This window comes from Amblyomma americanum, chromosome 1 (assembly GCF_052857255.1).
Source record: "Amblyomma americanum isolate KBUSLIRL-KWMA chromosome 1, ASM5285725v1, whole genome shotgun sequence".
In the NCBI taxonomy this organism is placed as follows: Eukaryota; Metazoa; Arthropoda; class Arachnida; order Ixodida; family Ixodidae; genus Amblyomma; species Amblyomma americanum.
This window is the reverse complement of record NC_135497.1, coordinates 559958377-559984131: the sequence shown is the minus strand read 5'-3', so window position 1 is coordinate 559984131 and position 25755 is coordinate 559958377. Positions and strand designations below refer to the sequence as shown.

General features: G+C 49.9%; 1 protein-coding gene and 1 long non-coding RNA gene across 9 annotated transcripts in view; one reads left to right on the top strand and one right to left on the bottom strand.

Moving 5' to 3' along the window:
* The window catches only part of LOC144116373 (protein tolkin-like), a 1150388-nt gene that overhangs the window by 408081 nt on the left and 716552 nt on the right, over positions 1–25755 (bottom strand). For all 3 annotated transcript variants that reach the window (XM_077651146.1, XM_077651147.1, XM_077651145.1), the window contains exon 7: positions 12829–13024. In XM_077651146.1, the coding sequence (XP_077507272.1) occupies positions 12829–13024 (196 nt within the window). The remainder of the gene's footprint in view (positions 1–12828; positions 13025–25755) is intronic.
* Positions 1–25755, top strand: part of LOC144116374 (uncharacterized) — a 158011-nt gene that overhangs the window by 54908 nt on the left and 77348 nt on the right. The window lies entirely within an intron of this gene.

Sequence of the window (25755 nt, the reverse complement as noted above, 5' to 3'; positions counted from 1 at the left end):
TGCATCGCCTCTTTTTTGCTTCTTTTAATTTACCCGAGAAATCTTTGGTGCGGTTGGTTGTGTGAGGTGATGTGTATTTGTTTTTGGTTTTTCTTAGCCTCACCCCGACACCACAGAGGCCTTCTTGTCGTAAGTTTCGCTCGCTGCCGCCGCGCCGGCTCGACTACGTTCTTCGCAGCCTCCGACGAGAAAGCATCGCCCCCTCTTTGGAAAGTCCGGCGATGCGTGGACGTGAAGTTGCCGAACGCGAACGTGTACCAGAGCGTCCACGCTTGTCGCACAGCTCCCCTTCGACCACCGACGAGCTTCCTGTCGACGAACGACTCTCCCGGCACGGTGTGCAATGATCTTAATGCAGGAATCAACGGCCCCTGTGCAGACTATTCTGTTGTGAGTGCAGAGCTATCTTGCCGTCTTCGCAAGGTGACGACGTCACGTCGTGAGATGGCACGAAAATCAACTGCCAGGACACCTCGTAAAAGCGGTTGGCAAATGGACTTACTGCACGTTCAGATTAACGGCCTCACGTGCCCAGTCACCTTCGTCGTCTTGCACGACTGCTACAGAGACATTCTTCACGTCATGGAATTTTTTATGTAGCTTGGAGCGAGCTTTTTAGACCTCTCAGACTGTAGTAGGCAGTAGCCACATGCAGTGGCTAGGCCGTCTGCGTGGCTTGGCTTGGCTGCGCGGCGGTGCGCCCGCGTGATGCTCGCGGCGGCTGGCGGCGTCTCGTGCTCGTGCCGGGATTTGCTGGGCTGGAATAAAGCTGTCCGGTTGGCGTCTCAAAGCTCTCGTTTTCCTCAACCCAACATGGTGCCAGAAGTAACGGAATTCCCACAGTAAGCCCAGCCGGGGCTGCTTCCTCTCGCTCGAATACGAATCAACGGTGGCACGCGTCACAGCAGCGTCTACGGTCTGGACTACGCGGCCAGTACATGGCGTCCTTCGTCATTCAACCGCCCGAGGCCTTCTGCTTCACGTCTCCTGCTGACTGGCCGTGGTTCGAGCGTTTCTACATGGCCTCCGGTCTCTGCGACAAATCAGGGTCACATCAGGTCGCCCCCTCCTTTACTTGATGGGCGACCAGGCTGAGGACGTCTTCGCAACCTTCAAACTCTCCGGTGAGAACGCTCAGAATTTGGAAGTCGTCCTAAAGCAGTTCGACGGCTACTTCATACCGCGGAGCAACGTCATTTTTCAACGGGCTCGCTTCAACACGAGGGTCCAAAACGACGTCGAATCCGTGGAAGACTTCGTAACTACTCTTCACACGCTTTCCAACCAAAGTGAGTACGGCACCCTCCGAGAGGAACTGGTTCGAGACAGATTGGTCGTCGGCATTCAAGACCAGGAATTGTCAGCGAGACTCCAACTAGACGCTGATCTTACTCTTCAGAAGGCGCTTGAGAGTATCAGGCAGGTCGAAAGCGCTCGTCAGCCGCAAGCGGAGCTTCACACCGAAACGCTGACCGTCAACAAATTTGCATCAGGCAAACAGCAAGTCAGGCACCCCACGAACGCTGCTCACGTCAACGACGGCCGAGGGCACTTTGAATCAAGGCCACATCCGCGTCCAGCTGACAGCGTTCCGTCGTCGTGTCGTTGGTGTGGGAAAGAACGACACCCGCGTTCACTCTGCCCAGCGTGGACGCGGGTATGCAGGGGCTGCCACAAAAAGGGCCACTACGCGTCTGCATGTCACGCCGGGTTGACATCGTTGAAGCAACAGAACACGACAGCCAAGGTGGATTTCTCGAAACCGTCTCGTCCTTCGATACGTCGAAATGGGAGACAACCATCCTCGTGCAAGGCCAACCTGTCAAATTCAAGATTGACACAAGTGCCGAAGAATCTGTCCTCCCACCTACGACTTTCAGCATGCTCCGACATCAGCCTCTGTTGTCTGTAGCTCCTCGGAAGCTCTACGATCCTGATGGGAGGCTTCTCGCAGCCAAGCGCGTAGCGTGTCTTCAACTCGCCTACCGTGGACGTGAAACGCTCCAAGACGTCTACGTGCTGGAAGATGTCCACACTCCCTGACTCAGCAAACCCGCCATCAGAGACTTGCAGGTGCTAACCTTCGTCAGCGCCGTCGCAAAGAAGGTGAGCCCAAGTGACGAATTTCCTTCGTTGTTTCAAAGCCTCGGAAAGCTACTAAGAGCACACCACATTCACCTGTGCGAAGGTGCGAAACCATTTGTTTTGAGCACCCCTCGCTGCATGCCAATTCCACTCTACACGAAAACAAGGCTTGAACTGCAGCGAATGGATAATATTGGCGTCATTTCACCTGTTGATGAGCGGACTGAATGGTGTGCACCAATGGTGGTAGTCCAAAAACCAAACGGTGATGTTAGAATTTGCGTCGAGTTCACCGAGCTCAACCGTCACGTCCTACGAGAGTGGCATCCGAATCCCTCTGTTGAGCATACACTCGGCCTGCTCCATGGATCCAAGGTGTTTTCGAAGATGGATGCCCATTCAGGGTTCTGGCAGATACCACTCAGTGAAGGCAGCAAGAAGCTCACTACTTTCATCACGCCATTCAGGAGGTTTTCCTTCAACAGGCTTCCATTTGGCATCGCGTCCGCTCCCGAGTACTTCCAAAAGCAGAGGTCAAAAATTCTGGAAGTTGTCAGCAGAGTTGTGTGTCATATGGACGACATCCTTATCTGGGGCTCAGACGAAACAGAGCACGAGACACTCCGTACCGTTCTTCAACGACTAAGGCAGGTGTCACGCTAAACGAGAACAAGTGCCTGTTTAACGTCGACCAGCTCACGTTCTTGGGTCCCAAGCTTCACCAGCAAGGAATCAAACCGGGCGACAAAAAGGTTGAGGCCACCTTAAAAATGAACAGCCCCACCAACAAAAGCGAGCTGCAAAGGGTGCTCGGGATGGCAACCTATCTTGCCCGCTTTGTCCTCAACCTCAATGACGTGCTCCAAGCGCTCACTTGCTTGCTGTCAAAAAAGCAGGAATTTGTTTGGGACATTCCTCAGCAGCAAGCGTTTGACAAGTGGAAGCGACTACTTTCGTCTCGCCCAGTGCTAGGGGTGTACGACCCTGCAATGGATACAGTAGTCAGTGCAGACGCTTCTTCCTAAGGATTGGGGGCGGCGATTAGACAGAAAGAAGCCAGTGGCAAATTTACGGTCACTGTTATGCCTCCCAGCTTCTGACAGAGAAACGCTATGCGCAAATAGAGAAATAGGATCTTACCTTGGTTTGGGCTTGTGGAAAGCTCAGCGACTATCTCGTCGGCAAGTTCTTCTCACTCGAGACCGACCACAAGCTGCTGGTACCAATCTTTATGTCAAAGAGTCTTGATGACCTTACACCTCGACTACAGAGGCTCAAAATGAGGATGGTGCGGTATCAGTACGAGGTGGCGTACGTCCCTGGGAAAGACCTCCTCGCCGCTGACACGCTTTCCAGAGCGCCGCTTCAACAGACCGGTGACACCGAGCTAGCGGGCGACGTCGAAGCTTTCGTCCGCTGTGTGAGGACAACTCTTCCCATCAAACAGCATTGCCTTGAGTAGCTGAAAGAGTCCCAAAAATCAGATCGCGTGTGCTTATATCTCCGAGAACTCTGCAAGAAAAACTGGCCTTCCAGGCGGGATTTGCCCCTTGAGGTCAGACCTTTCTACGAGCCACATGGCCAACTCACCGTGCAGGACAATCTGCCACTCTACGCAGCCGGGGTGGTTGTCCCACTCACGTGCTGGAGCGAAATTCTGCGCCTTCTGCACGAAGGCCACTTCAGCATTACGAAGACGCAAGCTCGCGCCAAGGACACCGTTTGGTGGCCTACAGTGGCCAGACATCGCAACCACGATAAAACATTGTCCAGAATGTGTCAAGACGTCCAGCAACCGAAAAATGCCCCTTCGAAGCACCGAGTTTCCTTCAAGACCATGGGAGAGAGTTGCAATGCACCTGTTCTTCATTAGCCACTGGTGGTTAATCGTGACTGATTATTACTCCAGATATCCGGAACTGACTCCTCTAGAGAAGCTGTCACCTAGTACAGTGATCAATCACTGCAAATCAATTTTCGCCCGGCACGGCATTCCAGAGGTGGTAGTCTCCGATAATGGTCCGCAATTCTCGTCCTCCGACTTGGCTAAGTTTGCTCAAGAATACGGGTTCAAACACGTCACATCAAGCCCACAATACCCTCAAAGCAACGGACTCGCTGAGGCTGCGGTAAAAATCATCAAAACATCAATGAAGAAGACCCCAGACCCGTACCTGACCCTCTTTTCCTACAGGTCAACTCCATTGAAAAATGGCTACAGCCCCTCTGAACTATTGATGGCGAGGCGGTTGTGGACAGAGATTCCTCTGATTCCCGGAAGGCTTGTTCCCCGTTTGCCAGACGCCACTAAACTTCGGAATTTTGAAACCCAATACCGCGAACAGCAGCGAAGAGATTACGATAGACGACATGGCGTACGGCAACTTCCGATCCTTCTGGAAGGATATGAAGTAACATGCGCTGACGCCTCCCACCGGCACACCGGGTGTTGACGTTACGTCATTCCTCCACGATGTTGCTTTTCTCTCAGAGGAGATGTAGTAGGCAGTAGCCACATGCAGTGGCTAGGCCGTCTTCGTGGCTTGGCTTGGCTGCGCGGCGGTGCGCCCGCGTGAGGCTCGCGGCGGCTGGTGGGGTCTCGTGCTCGTGCCGGGATTCGCTGGGGCTGGAATAAAGCTGTCCGGTTGGCGTCTCAACACTCTCATTTTCCTCAAGCCAACACAGAGCACCGCCTCACGCTTCATGAACTTTGCCTTACCCCGACACAGAACCGTTTCCGAGACACGCGTCTCAGCGGACCACGTGACCTAACCGGCTGAGTCGAGCGTGTTTCTGCCTGTCGCGTCCGGACAGGTTCTGCTGAAGAGAAGCGTGCAGCTGCTTCTTGAACGGGGCCTTAGCGTTCCTAGGGGAGTCACGAAGCTTGACACTGGCTGCACCTGAGTACTGGTCACCAACTTTCAAAGCGCACCGCAGCACCGTACTAAGGGCACAATAATCGGCCACATCAAGTGCATTAGAGGTGTTGGGACTAGGTTAGCGAAATCGACGTTTCTGGCTTGGTGTCGTGCGCGAGGAAATAGATACGAAGTCGCGGGCTTAAGATGTCGAGCGTTATGAACAAAAGGTAGCGGGTTGTGGGCAGGAGGGAACGCATACATGTTGATGGTGCTCTTTATAAATAGAGCAAATGTGCGCTACATGCCCCCCCCCCCCCCCGAAATTAGTCTATGTTACAATGCCGCCTGAAGTAGCCGCCGAAGAGGGTCCTGAGGTCGAGGGTATCTGGGCGCCGGTTTAGAGCCGCGCAAGCTGCGGCTCTTCGGAGGTGGCGGCGCCGGTCGCGTTCTTTCCGTCGCTGGGAAGGCGTCCATGGAGTGGCGGCTTGGCCGTGTCGAGAACCAGACAGAACATAGCAGCCAGAATGGACGGCGTAAACAAAGTTCTTGTGTGGCCGCCGCAGAACGTAGGCTGGTGTGTATGAGCTGCACAAGAGGCGCTATACTGTAGCTCAGTGGCAAGCACTTTGGGCCAGACGTCCCGTTGACATTGTCACACGGGCAAAACATCTCCCCTATCGACACTGCGACACTGTCTGAAAGTCCTCGCTCTCCGCTCACTCATTAGCAAACGGCACATTACCGAAACCCTGCAGACGAGAGGGACAAGCTGATCACTATGATTGCCGGCTTCCCCAACTGCTTCTCCGCGTCACCCTGAGTTCGCCAGATGACAACTGCCAGGTACAAAGTCATTACCGATGACACTGTTCACCCTCTTCGTCAGTTGCTTTATCAGCTTTGTTTAAAAGAACGCGACATTACACACAAACAAGTGTGCAAATGTTGGTTCACTATATTCTGCGCTGTCAGTATTTAAATGAGAGGAGTTATGGTAACGCATCAACCGATTAATTGCAGCCTCTTGTAAAAAGCCCATTTTACTGTCCTGAATATGTATGCATCGCACGGGACAGGAGCATAAGTGACCCTAACAGCTGCATAGGTAAATTACAAAGCTGCGCAAGAAAATATAGTGATTAACTTTAATGTGAATAAAGCCCCGAATGCTGACGTGCACGTCCGATTGCATCGTAAACGCAGTTTCATTAACATTAATGCTTTTCCAACAACGCACACGACAACCTGGCGAGAAAAAAAACAACTAAGATGCACACAGCTTTCGTCTGTTGCGAAACTAATTACTTATTGAAGCTCCCAACAATAATCTGGCTATTACGGACAGATTCTCGGAAAATTCTTCGACACTTTTTTTCTCAGGACGGCCAAAAATTCGTGTGAACACGGAAGACACCGAATGCCACTTACACGCGCGCTCCTTCGCTATGCGCCCAGCTTCGCGGATACTAGGCAAGAGGGTTAGGAGAGAGTGGCCCAAAACGCCAAAAAAAAAAAGGAAGAACGAAAGACGCGGCCAGCGAGCCGCCACAACGAGCACGTCACACGGTCGCCGCTGCGCAGCTGGATACACAGGAAGAGCGGAAATTGATCGGCGTTAGGAGAACCTGCAACGGAACGCTTTCCCCCTCAGTTCCCAGGTGTTAAGCCGAGGATGAAAACGCGGCGCAGAGGGAGGGTGGCTGCAGCCGATAATAAGGGGCAATTAAATCACGCCCACCGCACGTTCCCTCCAGGCCACGTCCCCTCTCTTCGGCTTGGCTTTCATTTTCTGCCCCGCTGCTTAATGAGGGGCGCAAAGCATCGCCAAATCTAATGAAGTGCACGAACAGCGCCCGGCCTTTTCCTGGCCAGCCCGCCGCTCCCGCCACGCGGCAACCTGTAACGTCGAGCGCACGATCGAAAAAACGGCGATGCGACGTGCCTGCCAGGATGCACCGCTTCCATTTCATGTTCTCCGGCTCGGAAAGCCAAGCACTAGTAGCGCAGACGCAACACTGATTCTGTTCAGAACACTACTCGCCCCAACAGCAGGAGCTGACGGCAATGAAGGCGCGATAACGATGCCGCGCACCAAAGGCGGTCCGCGCCTTTTTCTTCTGCAGACGAAGCACAGCTCATTGAGCACGAAACGTGTGAAAGCAGGAGCTTGTCTTGTTCCTTTGGTGCCTCCAACCGTGGCTCCCACCGATTATTAGAAAGCCAAATCCAATTGAGAAGCTGGCCGGCTAAACCTCAGAAGCGAGCTGTTGTGTCCACCAATGCTTTATGCATTCTCCCACATGTGTGCACAGGGACGTTTCAGTAGCAGCCTACACCAATGCTGCTGCTGCCGGACGCCTAAAGCTCAGCCATGCCGACAGCTATCAACATTGCGAAAGAAAGCAAGCGAAATTTAAATTCAAGCGTTCTTCGGTGATCATCATTTTGTTTCAAAAGGTCAGGTAGTGTCATTTTAGCGGGGGAATAAAACTGCGCAACCATCTGTGAGCAGTTTGCCTCGGACGTGCCTACGCCTTATGCTTTTCGACGGATGCAAAGAAATCAAATTGCTCTAAAAAAAAAAAACAAAGCAGTGGCGAAGCAAAATTGTTCCGCTAGTGACTGCCAAAGCCATGAGTGCCCACAAAGCTGCTGAACGCTTTTTTCCCAAAAGAAAGTTTTGCTAGTTTGGTTTATGGTCCAAGGAGGTTTAACGTCCCACGGCGACTCAGGCTATGAGGGACGCTGTTTTGAAGGGGTCCGGAAATTTCAACCACCTGGGGTTCTCTAGTGTGACTGACACTGACACCGCACAGTACACGGGCCTCTAGAATTACGCCTTTATCAAAATTCGACCGCCGCGGCCGGGATCAAAGCCGCGTCTTTCGGGTCAACAGCCGAGCGCCATTACCACTGCGCCACCGCGGCGGCAAAAGGTTTGCTAGTGCCCTACATATTTTCCGGGAGGGTACTGCGGTCCATCTAGTTGCAGAAATCCTTCTTGCGATGGATGGGTCCGAGGCCTTTGGTCACAAATGGATAATTGCTATCGCTGCGTACACGCCCCTAAAAAGGTATGGACAGCGAATCTGCAGCTTTTGTTTTTCGGTGATCGGCAGAACTGAACTGGCCCCAATGTGCTTTAGATAACCTATGACAGCACTTCTGGAGCTTCGGTGTCCAACGGCTGTGACACGAAAATTCAGGGCAACGAACCGCCGCGAACCAAGCAAGCTCGCAGGAGACCGAGTAGCGAAAGCGGGACGTGCCTTGAAACTGAAAGAGGAAAAGAGTTATGTTATAGAAGGCCGACTCGAACATATCGGCTCACTTTTCCCAGGTCCCTGCGCACTGCTCTCGGCGAAAAGTACACAAGCTGAAGACTTGGTGTCCACACTCCTTGCGTGCGCTCGTCCCATCGAAGGAAGTTTCAACCTGCCGGAGGTTACTGTAACGTACGCAAAAGCCGATCTAGGATAGTTTGGTGAATTTTTGTTTTTCATCGCTCATAAAATGAGGTAAAGCGCTGCAAAAGCGGCGCCGTGGCGTCCAGAAGATAATATTAGGGATAAATTTCAAGCCTTATGCTAAGCTTTATTACAGATAAGCCGCGCGGCAGTACCAGATATCCGTCTGCTGCTACATCTGGATGCACTAGCCCAGAGAAGCGGGCATTTTGTACTGATTTCTGCGCGGTAAATTCTGCAAATGCTTCCCTCCAGCACTGAAGAATAACTACAAGAAAATCTAACTAAAGTAAGAACAGAAAAAATAGAGGCGATACGGCGAGCAGAAGACGGTGCGATAAAACAAGACACCAAAGAAAGGAGAAACGTAGAGAAGTAAATAAGAAAGTAACAAAGACACGACCAGACACGAGATGTGCACAAGTTGATCCTTGATCGAATGGCGCGCTCGGAACAGAGCGGCGTCGGCCTGACGTCTCCGAGATCGATAGCACAGTGCGGCACGTGACGATGGGCCCCGCATTTGCATAGCAGCGAGTTTCAGAGCAGAGGGCCGTGTTTGCAGGCGCCGAATTGGGCGCCTGATCTGCGCGCTGCTGCTCCGCTGCTTCGATCGCTCATTAGACGACAGGCCGCTTCACTCAATACGGCCTCGCCGACGCACCGCTGGACCGCCGTCGGTGCTTTGACAAATTTGGCTGCCTACTAATGGTTATCTGTGCATCTTAGTGTGCTGCCTTGGGAAGATTTATGTGTTCAACTGCGCTATATATAGCACGTGTAATCGCGATTTCTGTTTTCTAACTGTTCGTTCGGTATATCTGCACAAAGCCTAGCATAGCTCTGTGCACTACTCCAACCCCCCTTCCCCTCAAATGTGTAAATGTGGAAAGTTTATTTCCCAGAAGTCAGGCATCTGGATGCCAGGCAAGTCCGGCGTAGTGGCTCGTAAGACAACCTAGAGAACACTGTGGAAAAAGCCGACGTCAAAGTGCTGTTCACTCCTCTCCACAAGCTTAACAAAGTTTGGAAGCTCACGAAGCTCCACGCTTGTCAGAAAAACAAATGGGGTTTCAAACGCCAAAGAGTCCTCGTTGAGTGCACAGATTGCGTTCTCCATTGCTTCCCGCTGTTTTGTGGCAATAAGAATGTGGGAGAGACTGTGCAATGTATCAAAGAATACATGGCTGCGCGCGCACATTAACGTCAGAAATTCGACCTGAGGTCTTCTGGCCTTCCAATTCAAAAAGTGCCGCGACTGTGTTTGGTTTCTATCAGTGCCATGTCAATGAATGACCTTTGGAAATAATTGCGCACACACACGACAGGACATGAAAGGGGGCACACAAAGGAGCCAAATTCAACTGGATTTCTTGTGATGCATGTTTTCACAATTAGGATAATCATGTACAAAAAAACGTCAGTGCCACACGGGCAGAAAACCAAATGCGACCCTGTCACATTAGTTCCCATCCAAGAATTTCAATTCTTTATCCAGCAAAGCAGCTACCGCGGAGGTTCAGAGGTTATGGCGCTCCGCTGCTGACCCGAAAGACGCGGGTTTGATCCCAGCTGCGGCGATCGAATTTCGATGGGGGCGAAATTCTGGAGGCCAGTGTACTGTACGATGTCAGTGCACGTTAAAGAACCCCAGGTGGTCGAAATTTCCGGAGCCCTTCACTACAGTATTCCTCATAGCCTGAGTCGCTTTGGGACGTTAGACCCTCACAAACCGAACAAAACCAGTACCGAGTGAGCCGTGTTTTAAAATTTCCAAAATCTGCATTCTAGTTCAAAATATAGAACATCAAAAATGCGCATTCGAAGGCTCGTTGCGTTGGCTTTCCTGGATTGCGTATTTATAAAAATGGCATTGCTGCGCGTGGTGTCGCCGCGGAAATCAAGCCGACTTCTGCATCATCAAATAGGTAAACGAAGTTCGCATTTGATGCAGAAAGAGGGAAGCGACGCCATTTTATAAAAATACAATGCGGGAAAGCCAACTGAACGAGCCTTCAAATGCGTATTTTTCGCGTTCGGTATTTCGAACTAGAATCGCAAATAACGAAATTTAAAAACAGGGCTCACCCTCGGTGGTGAAGGTTTTTAATTTAGCAATATAGCCCTCCCCATAAAATTGAAAGAAAAGAAAATGTGTCGCAGGTGTTTAGTTAATCGTCTATATATATAGCCCTATCAGGTAAGTAATGTCCGCCTTTCTGTGTAATTTATTGTGCACAAACCGCTCCGACGTATCTCTCACAGTTTTTTTTAATAAAGATCTTTAACTGTTAAAAGAAATCAACGTCTAGATTACACTACGCAAAGCAGGCATTATTTCCTCACTATAATAATAATAATAATAATAATAATAATAATTGGTTTTTGGGGAAAGGAAATGGCGCAGTATCTGTCTCATATATCTTTGGACACCTGAACCGCGCCGTAAGGGAAGGGATAAAGGAGGGAGTGAAAGAAGAAAGGAAGAATAGGTGCCGTAGTGGAGGACTCCGGAATAATTTCGACCACCTGGGGATCTTTAACGTGCACTGACATCGCACAGCACACGGGCGCCTTAGCGTTTTTCCTCCATAAAAACGCAGCCGCCGCGGTCGGGTTCGAACCCGGGAACTTCGGATCAGTAGTCGAGCGCCCTAACCACTGAGCCACCGCGGCGGGGCATTCCTCACTATTCAGAATCACTTTTTCGCAAATCCGACCGCCCTGAGAAAAGGAATGGCAGCAGCTCGAATTATTGCTGTGCCTGGAGCTAACGGTTCGGGTGCTTCGTGCAGCAGAGAAATCAACACCTCTTTTAGTCATTCTTCTGAAACGCACCGCTTATCCCATAGAAAACCGCCCTCGGTAGGCGCGCACGTCAATCCCACACGAATTCATGCTCTTTAGTGGTTGGCATCCTTTGGAATGGGGTGACACATTTCGCCAGAGAGGTCGAAGAGGCACCCCACTTCACTGGTCAGAACATCACATGCGACAGACACACGACACAGGCAGTCGTCCAAGCGACGACTCTGTCCGCACTACGAGGAAAGACGTGGCTGCAGCGGGGGCTGCTGGCGCCGTGGAAGCCAGCGACGTCACGCGGCAGTGATCCATCCGGATATTGGGTTATTCATTACCCTGTTCTGAGTCTAAGGTACTTCCACTTTTGTCTGTACATTAAAAGTACAAAAATTTAAACATTCAAGCTCCGCGTTAAGGGTGTGACGTTATAGCTTCAGTGGATCACTTCAACAGCCTTGAGACCTCTTTGCGTATGACTGCGCATAAACAGATGTTTATTGAGTGGAAGGGCACAGTAGTCGGACGGAAAAATGAATTCCTGGCCTGCTACTCCGCAATGGGGAAGAGGAGAAGAAAGAGGGTCGTGATGGGTGGTTATGTAGTGAGAAGAGAGATGAAAATATTGTAATGGAGATGCAGGCACATTTGTTGCGACCACAATCGCGAGTCGAGGCCTGTGTCGCTCAAAAAGCGTGAAAACCGCCGCGCTGCCTGCACAGCTTTCCAAGTCTGGGGACAAGCGCCCAGCCGTAAGTCATCTAGGAATGACCTGTTGTCGAAACGCTTCACGGAAGCGGCCAACGTTAGTATTTAGCGCGCATATACTGGACACATCACGAGTACATGCTCCACTGTCCCAATTATGTCACGAGTGGAACAGTCTACGGAATTCGCTAGCCCAACTAACTGTAAGTGTATACTTTCGCTTGAATGCGATATCTAAAGGGAGTCTATGCAGCAACCATGCATGAGGACGCAGAATTCCACGCGGAGCAAAAAATAGCGATTCTTTTAAGGCGCATGTGCCAAGTGTCTTGCTGGGCTCAACATCTCGCCGTCGCCCTCCTAATAAAGCCCGGAAGAAGACAAATGATGTCCGGTCTAGAGAAAGGCACAGCTGTAAACAGGCGCCCTTTGCTTCAGCATCGGCCACAGGCGGGGTTTGTGATATCCAGATTGCTGTTCCCCAGTAACCTATCGCGACCAATCATTAAGTGCCACATGCTACAGTGGGCAGGTTGTGTTGACATCACCACGTTACCAAGGTGGTAGATGGGCCACCTGCTTTCTCGCTCACAACGCCGACACCGTAAGTGCCGGATTTTCCGAAAAATGGGAGCCTTGACGCTGTCGCGTTAGTAACACCGCCCTGGAACACAAAGTGTTACAACCCCATCTTACGAGTCATCATCGCGGGGTTCCTCCGCACCGGTACTCATCTGAATTTGTTTCTTCTTCGCACCTGCAACCCACCGCGCCGCCTCCATCGCACCTGGGACACGCTCGAGGAGTGCGCCTACGTATGCCTCTCTTTGTAGGAGAGAAATAAGCGTCGTGACCGCTCAGTCCGAAATGCGTCCAGGCTCGTTGTAGGAGGAGAGCATACTCACGGGGGCACCTGTAGAGCTTGTTGGTCTGCGAGATGTCGCCCGCCGAGAGGCGCACGCGCTGGCCGATCTCAGGGCGGCGCCGCGTAGCCGCGTCCTCCTGCGGCAGGATGGTGTCCAGGTGGGTGCTCTTGGAGAACGTGTTGCGCGCGTAGTGCATGATCGAGTCGAAATCGTACGCCAGGCCCAGCGAGTTGACCTGCGCACACGCGGCTGTAAGCGACTGACAGTGGGAGGCTCATTACTTAAAATCTTCTCAGCCATCATCGACATTCAATCTTGCACTGGCAATTCTAATTGCGGTTCCACGTACCATAGATACCCGGAACTTGCTTCGTGGCGCCACTACCGCAGTGCATTCGAACCAAACTTTTAGTGTTCCTAATTGCGGCTCATATGTTCATACACTGTGCTCATTTGTACAAGGAAGCATTTTTTAGAACCAGCTGAGTAACAGATCATGTGCGGCTGCAGGATGTGAGATGATTAATAAATGTGATGGAGAGGTTAAACGGCTAAAAAAACGCTATGGGATAGAAATTGCCGCGTAAAAATATGAATGGCTAACAGTGATTAGAACTAGAGCACTTTACTGGCAGAGCACAACAGCTGAACCTCACTATAACAAAGCAATTTATAACCGAATAATGGACAAAAAAAGGAACAGCAGTTCTTTTTGGCAGCCCCTAAAGAAACCCGTGCTTTCGGTATTCCGTAAACCTAACAAACCTCCAGTGAACCGTACTGCTGGCGCTTTCGCGTTCAGCATGGCAATTTGTAACGGAGCCGAACATTTCCTTACCGATTCCACCTCATGTGTTTGCAGGGTTCCATGGCTCCACTCACAGTACATTTTCCCTTTCTGAAGCATGATGGCATGACTACAACAGTTGGGCGGTGCGCCTGGTTTCACACGACCAAACAATATTCGGTTGACCAGAAGGCCTTCGTTCTAACGTAGACACGACTGTCATGTGGAGAAGTGTTTTGGACCCCGTGCTCGTGAGCTGCGCGGCGAAGACAGGGAAAACAGGTATTGTAGAATAAATGGCCTCCGCGCGCACTCTTGTCCGCATAGGCTTCAGAACAAGAGAAAAACCGAGCTGAATATTCTGAATGGATCGTCTACGACATAATTCCTCCCCGTTTCTTAGGCTCTGAAGCCCAGGAAAGACCTGGCAAGGTTCGGTCGGTGTACGTGTAATTCGCCATTAGGTTGGGCGCTCCGTGCACACATCGGGGGCACACTAAGCGCCGGTTTTGTTGCCCTCGGCATACAAAGCGCCAGGTAAGCCCGGTGGTATGCGACAGTTGCAATGAATGTCACGAAACGCTATAACGAAACACAGGCTGTAACGGAGACATTGCGGGCCCCTTCGACTTGATTATAACGGTGCTTCACTGTATTTCACAGTCGTTATGCTCAGGCTTGAAACACTTGAGGACCAAAGTCACGTAAGTTCATTAAAAAACTTTGGAGATGCTTCAGCTTTGCCTTTAAGAGCAGAACGCGATAGGCCTTTACTTCCCTATAATTACCTAATTACTAATTAGCATGCACATAATTACCCATGTAAGTACGCATTACCGCATGTGTCTAAGACACTTCACTATGTCAAAGACCCTTAGCGGATTCACTAGGTGCACCTGTATTCAGCTTGAACCAACGAGCTTCCGTGACCTACGGGTAGCGTGCCCTTCTCGCATTCCCCCCCCCCCCCCCCCCCCGCAAATTATCCCAGTTTTCTTTTCATCTCAATTTGGTTTTGCTTAGATTCTTGAATGGCACTAATTTTTTTGTTGCACCAGGATTCCCCCCCCCCCCCCCCCCTGCTAACGACGCCGGCTTTCTTTCTGTAACACGGGACGCTATCACAGTAAGGCCATTTTCGAGGCACAGCAGCATGTCGCGCTAAAGCGGGCTGCTGAACGCGTGGCGCCTCTGTTTTCCAGGCCCACGCATACAGACGGTCTGCCGCCGCGATGCGTGCCTAATAGCACAAACGGGGCATTCCTCGCCTCAGTGAAGTGCTCCTCCCGCTGCAGCCACGGTCCCGGTGTGCTTGAAGCGTTTGCCAAAGACTGCATGTGCGGCTGGCGCTCTGAGCAGGAGCATTGGCAATGACAGCAAGGATTTACGTTACAATGCCGCGGTGTAAGCAGCACGCAGCTCACACAAGTGCTACTCCAAAAACGCCAACGTACTTTCAACATATATTCGGTGTGTGCGTGAGCGTATGCACGGGCCTAGTTAAACTATGGCGAGGCGAAAACGGCCTGAATGCTGACCATATTTTTCCCTTGTGTTCTTCAGGTTAGGTATGCCTATTGCGTGAAAACTAGGTACGTTGTTGTTTTGCCAAGCTCACAAACCTATTTATGTATGATGTACAATTGTTTGCTTGTCTGCAAACAGTTGCTTTGTCGCGACATTTAATCGAATCCTGGACTGAGTACTGGCGATATGCTAACGAATATTCTTGGGGCAGACTGCAATACTTAAGGGTACTGGCGAATTGAAACCGCACACGTCTGTTTTTGGGTGCAGCAACAAATGCCCTCAGTGGTAAAATCATATACCCGCCACGGTGGCTTAGTGGTTAAGGCACTCGTCTACTGAGCCGGAGTTCTAACCCGGGTTCGAACCCGACCGCGGCGGCCGCGTTTCGATCGAGGCGAAACGCAAAAGGCGCCAATGTGCTGTGCGATGTCAGTGTACGTTAAAAATCCCCAGGTGGGCGAAATTATTCCGGACACCTCCACTACAGCACCTCTTTGTTCCTTTCTTCTTTCACTCTCTCCTTAATCCCTTGCCTTACGATGCGGTTCAGGTGTCCACTGAGATTTGTGAGACAGTTACTGCGCCATTTCCTTTTTCCAAAAATCAATTTTCTGAAATCAGACAAGCCTGTGCAGTCCGCGAGCTGCTCATGCAAAACTCATCGCCTAGATGGTCCTTTGCGCCAACTTCCTTTTTGAGTAACACAAGATATGAAAAACTTGTTGAGATTGAAGACCGTAATCAGCGGTCCAATCCGGTGGTTTATGGTCTACAAGGGCCTGAAAATGAAACAATACCTCACCTTAATAGTCAAGTAATCGGTGACATGCTCGATCAGAAGTGTAACTCAGTTGGACGAATTCACAGATTGGGTTGAAAGGTAATTTCAATCCGTGCTGTAATTTTGCATCTGCAGGATCATAAGGAAAACCAAGGGTACTCAAGAATGCAAAGCAATTAAAGAACACCAAAAATGACAATTCACGCCGTACATATCGAAGGCGGAGATTTCTGTGAAGAAGCGCTAAGGGTGATAAAAGCCAGCGGACAGAGTGTTTTCTGTTGAATGATAAGTTGCGGATTGACAAAGATACGTTTGCCTGGAAAGATAGTAAACGCACGCGAATTCCTCACGGGAGTGCGCTCGACAAGGTTCCTGCCCTGCACCGTAGTATTAGCGCGTGCTAAACATCAAGGAGTATCGTGAACAAGATCGACTCGTTTGAAACTGTTCTGCTATAGCATGCATGACCCTCATGCCAGTGTAGACGCTGAAAGGTGGCTTCAGAAAGAGGTAAGCGACCAAGATGTAGGCAAGACAGATCCTCTTATGGCGGCCGTGCTCGCATTGTCCTTGGCAATGGTGTTTAAGCGGCGTTGTAAGAGCAAGTACATGAGAGCCTCCGGGTAGCCCATGGTGTACACTTCTAGCTACTGTTTGCTGAATACCGTTCGCCTTCCACGACCGTAGATTTTTCAGACAAATCGCATGACTATTTTACCGAATAGAGTGTAAGTTGCTTCAACCTACCTGGCACTCTTCGACCTGGCATGTGATCGAATTCACTCTGACTTGTGATCTTGCACAAGCAATTGATATTTCAACCAGAGCGCAGGAACGTTATCCTCCGTATTAGACTTTATTTTTCATAGAAGATAACTGTATGACGTTAACATCACAGTTGAAGATGGTGTGCCCGACTATAAGCTTGTAGTTCTTACATGAAGAATGCGTGCAGTTAATAACACGAGTGCTGGAAACTGGATGACTGTTAAATATATTACAAGGGCTAACGAAGCGTCCGTTCTTTATTACCTCGAATTTTTCTTAGGTAACTTATGCGGGAACTGTTGTAATAATCTGTGGAATAAATATAAATTTCCTATCACTGTTTGCGCACAACTCTATTTCGAGTAAAATTGCCCGTGAAGTAATTAATTTATTAACTAATAATTAAACACGCTTAGCAAGCTCACAATAAATAATTTAGCACTTAGAAACGTCAGGCATATGCTGCCAGAAAAACTTTGCGTTAGTAAGCAGTTCTATTCTTATACACATTACCGCAGTTCATCAGGTGCGATCATGCCAAACTTTGGCGTCATCAGAACTTTGAAGCACGTAAAACGGTCGATCACGTCAAGACTGGCAAAAAAACTGTTCGCCACAGCAGCACAGACCCGCGGAAGTTAATCTTTTTTTTTTTCAGTCTATCTTTTCAGATTCCGGTCTCGGCCTATTTACTATAATACCACAAGTAGTATAAACACGGAATTCATAACATATGAGGGTATACCGTCAATGCTCTTCAGTCTGAAATCAAGATCATCGTGCGGCCCTGAAGATATTCCTAACGTTTTCCTGCATCGTTACGCCGAATCACTAAAGCAGATTCTTGCAGTAATCTTTCGGTTATCGTTTTCTAGTGGTGTAATCCCCTTTTACTGGAGGTTCGCACGTGTCGTGTCAGAATTTAGGAATAGGAACCGCACTCAGTTCACAACTACCACTCGATATTCCTCAACAGCACGTCATGCAAACTCACAGAACATAACATAGGACGACGCGACTGGTGGCCGCGTGTATAGGAAGACGCGAACAGGTTCAGGCGAACGGTACTGACTGAGCTCTGAGCTCCGGCACACGTACTCAATCATCTCGAGGTCCTCGTTCGACCCAGTGGCGTTCGTCCTGTTCATCGCTGCCCCGACGGCTCTGCTCTGCTGGGAACGATCGGCTAAGTTTCGGGTGGCTGATTGTGGCATTTTCTCTCTGCGTCTTTGCGCGGTAAGGCAGTAAGCCCGGTCTATGTCCACCCAGTCTCCCGGCCAGGGGAGTTCCCTCTGGTCGGCTTCTCTGTACACTGATCTCCTACCGTTGGAAGCTCTTTTGCGCAGTGGTGTCGGCAGTATCCCTGTCGCGCTGGTGCCTAAGGATGGTGGTGCTATCAAGATGAACAACCCTGGTGCTGTTCGGGCTGCTGTCCAGTCGGCGACTTCTCATTATGAGTCAATCTCAGAGGTTCGCCAGTTTGGACGCGGCGGGATTCTGTGCAGATCGCCAGACCTCGCCTGTGTAAGAGATTTACTAAACTCCTCATCCTTTGCCTCCCTTCGGGTAAGTTCCTTCATCCCTTCACATCTGGCGTGCACGAAAGGTATTGTACGAGGCGTAGACTCTTCCCTGTCTCCGGCAGAGACTCTTGAGCTTCTGTCGGCTGCAGGTGTTGTTGCTGTGCACCGCTGTAGCCGGGTTGTAAACAATGTGCGGATGCCCACTGAATCAGCGATTGCTACCTTTGCCGGCACTTCCTGCCCCTCTGAAATCAAGGCACGACCTCTAATTTTTCGGGTAGACCCATTATCATCTCGGCCTCTGCAGTGTAACAACTGCTGGCGCTATGGCCATAGCGCCGGCGGTTGCAAATCCAACTTGAGGTGTTGTAACTGTGGGGATGGTCATTCAAGGAGCACCTGCACTGAGAAGAATGAGAAGTGTTGCCTTTGCGGTGGTGCTCAGTCTGCAAACTACTCAAGTTGTCCCTCTCGAGCTCAGGAAATTCAAATTCTGGAAATAATTGACAGGAAACGCTGTTCGCGCCATGACGCTATTTCAGAGGTCTAAGAACGTGCCCACGGTTATGCCGGTGTGACCGCTCGGCAAGGTGTCATGTTAGACTCAACGCTGTCCCAGGCAATTGCGGCTGCTGTGGAGGCTTCGATGTCTAAAATGGTAGAAAAGATTGTCGCAAGTGTGTCGGAGTGCCTTACAAATGTTCTAGCGACTCAGATTACACATGCCGTGCAGGCTAGTTTGGCACCTCTTTCGACAGCAATTCCCTCTCCTCTTATCCGGTCTCCAATTCCAGTAGCATCACAACCCCAGGAACAAACTTCTGTCCCCTCCGCTGTACCTACCTCGGGTACTTCGAGGGATGTTGACATAATGTATGATTCCGAGATGGTGGAGCCTGATGCGCGGCTTCTTAAGCGCAGTGGGTCCCCCATGTCTCATTCGTTGTCTTCTCTGGGCACCCAGCCCAAATCAAAGAAAAAGAAGCTTGGCACTAAACCCAAGGATACCATTTTGGAGCAGGCAGTTGCTGCTGCTAGACTTTCGCAACCATAGCGTCGTTGCGAGTTCTGCAGTGGAACTGTCGCTCTATTTTTTCCGCTTCCACAGATTTACACTGCCTATCTACTCAGCTTAATCCGGAGGTCATAATTCTGCAAGAAACGTGGCTTTCAACCGACAAACATTTTCATATAAAAAATTACCGTTCATTTCGCCTAGACCGCCAGTCAAGAGGCGGGGGTTTACTAACTTTAGTCTCTTCAAAATTTTGCCACAGGGCTGTGGTATCTTTTCAACAAATGTCTCCTGACTGTGAGATTTTGGCAATAGACTTTGCGCTTCCTGGGTGCTCTCCATTTTCAATAGCAAATTGTTATTTCCCCAATGGAGTCCAGGATGTTAGACCTCTGGACGTTTTACTCGTAAACTGTAAAAACCCAGTTCTCGTGGCTGGGGACTTCAATTCTCACCATGTGTCTTGGGGTTTTAGGACTAATACATGCGGCAAGCGCCTTTGGGACTGGGTTTCTGATCACAACCTGATGTGCTTAAATTCAGGATCGGCCACTTATCTTCGCTCACACACTCAATCTGTTTTAGATCTCACGTTCATTAATGCTGGAATTGGCGTAACGAATTGGTCGACAGTTGATAGCGGCACCTCAAGTGATCATATACCTATTCATTTTGATATCATATGTCGTGTTACGCCAGCGTCTTCTCAGTTGCGGTCACATGTAAATTATGACAGATTTCAGACGGCGTTGCGCTCTGCCCTTGCTCCAGTGTCTAACATCGCCGAGGTCCACCAGTCAGCAAGCATATGTCTGGCTATTGAGGAAAGCCGTAAAAAGTCGGAGTTCCTGGTGAGGCCAACAAAAGGGAATTCTTCTAACTGGTGGAATGCGGACTGTACAAGAGATTACAGGCGGAGGAAGGCAGCATGGAAAAAGCTTCTTCATAACCAATGTCCGAATAACTGGAGTGATTATAAATTTATTGCAGCCACCTTTAAACGCACAGTTTCTCGCGCAAAGGAAAAATATGACTCAGAACACTTCGATTATCTTTCAAAGGCGGGCAACCGACGTGCACTATTCGGTTTTCTACGGTCTAGGAAACAGCTCATGTCCTCTCATAATTTTCAGTCATTAGTTATGTCACCTGTAGAAGCTATCCAGGCGGTTGAATTAATTGCCACAGGCCTGCAAAAGCGGTTCTCGTCTTTACTACCTTTGCGGCCATTGTTGTTTGCACCAGTCGTGCCAAATGATAATGCCTCACAAGTAAATCTACCAGAGCTTTCACAAGTTGTCCAGAGATTGCCCGCTGCTGCTCCTGGTCCTGATGGTGTTACCACAAAGATGCTCAAGATTCTATTTGAAGAGTCTCCCAACTCCTTATTGCACCTAATAAACTACTCTCTCAAACACGCTTGGATACCTTCTGAGTGGAAGCTGTCCAATGTGATCCCTTTACTTAAAAATCAGGGTGGAGGCTATGAATTGGATAATATTAGGCCAATTTCTTTAACATCAAACGTGGTAAAGTTGATAGAAAGGGTGTTATTAATTCGGGTGTCAGCCATTGTGGACCGCAAAAGTATACTCAGCCCGTGCCAACTTGGTTTCCGGCCACGGTGTTCGATATGGAATGTATGTACATGCTGATCTTGAGAGCAGAATTCTCCTTGCTCGTCGTCAACGCCTGGTCGCGGTTTTGGTTACGTTAGATGTCGCCAAAGCTCACGACAGTGTAGAACACTCCATCCTGATACATAGGCTACAGTCTCTTCGATTTCCAGATTATATAGTTGCATGGATATGTGCATTTCTTCATAACAGAGAATTCTTTTGCGTCCATATTGGTGTTCATTCAGAGAGGTATAGACAAACGCGAGGTGTACCGCAAGGAGCTGTTCTTTCTCCTGTGCTCTTTAATATTCTGTTAAGCTCAATTCCTCTCCACCGCCATGTACGCACTTACGTCTATGCGGACGACATTGCGTTTTTTGCTGCTGCGCCGGATATACATTCTCTGTATGGTCTGTTGCAGTCATATTTGAATACACTTGAGCACTGGTTGAGCGCATTACACCTGAAGTTAAATGTTGGCAAGTGCGCCACTCTTGTTTTCCCTCTATTCACTCCTGTAGTGGTCTCTCTCACTTGCCAGTTAAAAATAATACCGCAGGTTCAATCCCTAAAATATCTAGGGGTCATTTATGACAACAAACTCACCTGGCGATTTCACACTGACCATGTCGCGGCGAAAGGGGCTCGTGCCGTGGGCATGTTACGGAGATTATGTCATCACCGGTACGGCATGCGCAGAGATGCACTATTAATGATCTACATAATGTATGTCAGGCCAATTTTAGAATTTGGATCAGTGTTGTTTTCAGGCTCGGCTACATATAAACTTCGCCCTCTCGTCCTTTTAGAGAGAGAAGCACTTCGCATGTGCCTCGGCCTTCCAAAATTTGTGGCTATCAATGTGCTGTACCTTGAAGCCCGCATTCCGTCTCTCTTATCACAACTTCAATTTTTAACTGTGCAAACTTACCTCAAGATCTATGAATCCCATTTCCACCGTTCCCAAAGCATTTTCTGTTCTCAGCCGACCTCCTTTTTTGGTGTCCCCTGGTCTCGTTTCAATTCCCCTCAGGTAGTGTTTGTGCAAAGATTACTTCAGCCTGTAGATGTAAACATTTATGATATCCTTCCTGCGCTTCGCAATGGGCCCGCTATCCACATTGTTTTCGACGACATATTCCCAAAAAATGCAAAACTTTTGCCACCGAGTATTCTAAATGGTCTTCTAGAAGATCATCTGAGGACCCTACCTACAGATATAGCAATAGCCACTGATTCATCGCAATGCAATGAAAAAGCAGGTGTGGGAATATTTTGCTCGCATTTAGACTGGTCCTTTTCTCTGCGCCTTCCAGATTTCACCCCTATTTTTCAAGCAGAGTTTCTAGCAGTTGTACTTGCTCTACGCAAGCTAGACCCCTCTATTACAGCAGTAGCAGTAATTACTGATTCTTTACCTTTGTGTTCGTCCCTCGCTGCACATGTTGACGGTCCCATTTTATCAACTTTCTTATCCCTACTTCCTCCGCATTTGAGCCTTGTTCATTTAGTATGGGTTCCCGGTCACAGCAGTGTGACAGTAAATGAGATTGCTGATAATCTCGCAAAGGCTTCCCTCAGCGGCCCCGTGTTGCCAATCATCTCGGCTACAGCCTATATTACAGCATCTAGATTTCGGCGACGTGCGTTTTTAAGCACGCAAGACACATCACTTTTAACATCGGCGGATTATGAGCACCTTAAATATTATTGGAACAGGAAAATTTGTTGCTCTCGGCAGCTTGAAGTATCACTGACGAGGCTGCGCTGCCGCATCCCCCCTCTAAATTTCTATTTACACAAGTCGGATTTTGGCGCTCTCTCCCCTTTGTGCATTTTGCCGTGAGCCTGAATCTAGTGAACATTTTTGGCTGTATTGTCGCCGATTCAACTCTCTGAGAAGACGGTTGCTGGAGGAGCCCTTGCAGAATCTTGGCCTTAGTTTGAGCAGCCAGCTCTTGCTATCATTTGGCGCCACCACATTTGGGTTCAGCCACAGATCTGTTTGTACCGCTGTTCTAAATTTCCTGATAGAATCTCACCGACTGCCTTGCTAAGTGTTCCAACCTTTTCTTTTCTATCAATTATTATATTTTAACTAAATCATTAATATTTAATCCCTCTCTTTATTATTATTCTTAAAATTTTAAAATCAAAACACTCATCCCTTTTCTGTTCATGACGAAAAATTCACTGGTGTTGCGCTCCCACGTGCTTTTCCTTTTTCTTAACTGCGTTCAGGTGAATAGCCACCCGATTCTTGGCCGATCCCCCAGTGTGGGTATGTGCCATCTTTTGATAGGCTAACAACAAAAACAACATATTATTGCCACACTACTAACTCCTCTAGTGGCGCCATACAGCGGCTAAACTGCATTTCCTGGCAGTTGGCAAGCCGTGAGCCATCTCGGGGCTAGATGTTTCGTCTTCATCAGCTCTCGTGCTGCCTGCTGCCTTGCGCTTCCCAACGTCTTGCGCGTCTAAGTAAAGAAAGTAAACCAGCCCTGCTTACGTCAGCCGTTTCTCGGTGACATATTTGGTGGAGCAGCTGGGTAACGGCCCATGTACGCTGACCTCGAGGACACCTTTGACGTCAGCTCTCAACGAGTGGCTACAACACCAGTCCACAAGGCGAGCCGCCGCCTGCGAGGCCTACAACCCGAGTTCGGCCAACTGACAGCGCCGGTAAGGGCCATGACATCCACCGAAGCTAGCCAGACGACTCAGCATTCCGGGAATGCCCCGCCATTCGTCCTTCACGCACCTCGGTCGCCGCCACCGCTCCACGGGGACAGGTTCGAGGACGTCGAAGACTGGTTGGCCAGCTTTGACCGAGTGGCGGGTTTTAACGAGTGGGCGGCGAGCGCAAGCTGCGCAACGTCTACTTTGCGCTGCAGGACTCGGCCAAAACGTGGTTTGGGAACCACAAAGCTTCCTTTACCACCTGGGAGGCTTTTCGTCGCGAGCTGCTAGCGAAATTTACCAGCAGCGAAAGAAAAGAGAAAGCTGAAATCGCCCTGCGCTCGAGATCACAGCAGCGGAACGAGGGCGTCGCGATGTTCATCGAGGACATGACGCGACTGTTCAATCGGGCCGACCCTGCTATGCCCGAAGCTCAGAAGGTACGCCACTTAATGCGTGGCGTAAAAGAGCAGCTGTTTGCCGGACTGGTCCGTGACCCGTCACGAACAGTGTCCGACTTCACCAAGGAGGCAATGGCTATCGAGCGCTCTTTACAGGAACGGGGCGCCCACTACGGACGTCATGCTACTGTAGCAGCCGCTTCCCCGTCCCAGTACATGCCTACGTCGCTGCCCGCCGAGGAGCTTCGGGAGCTTGTAAGAAGCCTTGTGCGCGAGGAACTGGCGAAACTTCGCTTTGAAGCTCCACAGGTCAGCGCCGCTGCTGTAACGGACGTGGTCCGCGAAGAAATCCGACGAGTTGTGCAGCCACCCCCAGCTTCACACCCGGCGCCCTCCGTTATGACGTACAGCGAGGCGCTACGACGTCCCGGGCCAGCGATGCGAGCCTTTTCCCCCATCACTCCTGTGCCATACCTGCAGGAGCCAATCGCATCAGCACCCTCCGTGCCGCAAGAGTACAGGCCCCCCATGAGCAAAGCGCACGTTTGGCGTACGACAAACAATCGGCCGCTCTGTTACCACTGCGGAAAGCCCGGCCACATCCTCCGCCACTGTCCCTACCACAGGATGGGTTTAAGGGGGTTTTCACCTGACGCACCTCGACCACGCTACGGTGAAAGACCACGGAATATCGAACAGTATTTGGCTGATAATGTGCTATCTTCGACCTCACAGCGACGCCAGTCCCGATCGCCATCCCCAAGGCGGTTCTCTTCGCCCGGCCGCCCGTCCTCCTCTGGCCAGTTCAGAGGTACGTCCCCACGTCGGGAAAACTGAAGACGGCGTCCTCCGGGGGTAGGGCTGCCGCTACTGGACCGAGTCAAGAGCCTCCACCCGACGAACCGCCGCGACGCTCCGACCGACGGCGACCTGACCCGACGACCTCGACAACGCGTTGCGACCCGACTGGCCTCCGCCGAAATTCCGGTATCCGCCGACAACCACGACGTTGCCGCACTCGTGGATACCGGCGCCGATTTTTCTGTAATGAGCAGACGGTTAGCCACGGCCTTGAGGAAGGTTCTTACCCCTTCTACCGAATATCTGGTTTCTGTGACAAACATAACATAATAACGCCCAGTCAGCATGGTTTCAGAAAACACTTCTCGACGGAAACCGCGCTTCTAACTCAGAAAGAACTAATCTTAGAGTCCTTTGAACAGAAACTTCTCACTCTTGGCATTTTCATTGATTTTTCCAAAGCATTTGACCGCATGAATCACAGAATAATGATAGCTAAGCTCGAGCACTATGGTTTTCGCGGAAAGTTTCTTCAAATAATTCAGTCTTATTTAGGTTCTCGAGTACAACAGGTAAACATACACAATGACTCCTCAGATTTTAGGCATATCACTTCAGGCGTTCCGCAAGGCAGTATCTTGGGACCACTCCTATTCCTCCTTTATGTTAATGACGTCGTCTGCATTAGTAAGCTGCCAACTTTCATTATTTACGCAGATGACACCACCTTATTTTTTAGAGCCTCACATTTACAAGATCTTCAGCAACAAGCATCACATTGTCTACACTCGCTTTTAGAATGGTCTAAATGCAATTTGTTAAGCATTAATACCCAGAAAACAAAAGCTGTGCTCTTCAGACCTCGTAGTAAGCCTATTAACGGATCGCCACTTTCTTTAAGATTGGGCTCGTCACTCATCCAGATTGTTCCAGTCATCAAAAGTTTAGGTGTGATTTTTCATGAGAACTTATTATGGAATGATCATGTCGAAATGGTAATAAACAAACAGTCCAAGGTTGTCGGTATTTTATGTCGACTAAGGTACTTTATGCCGA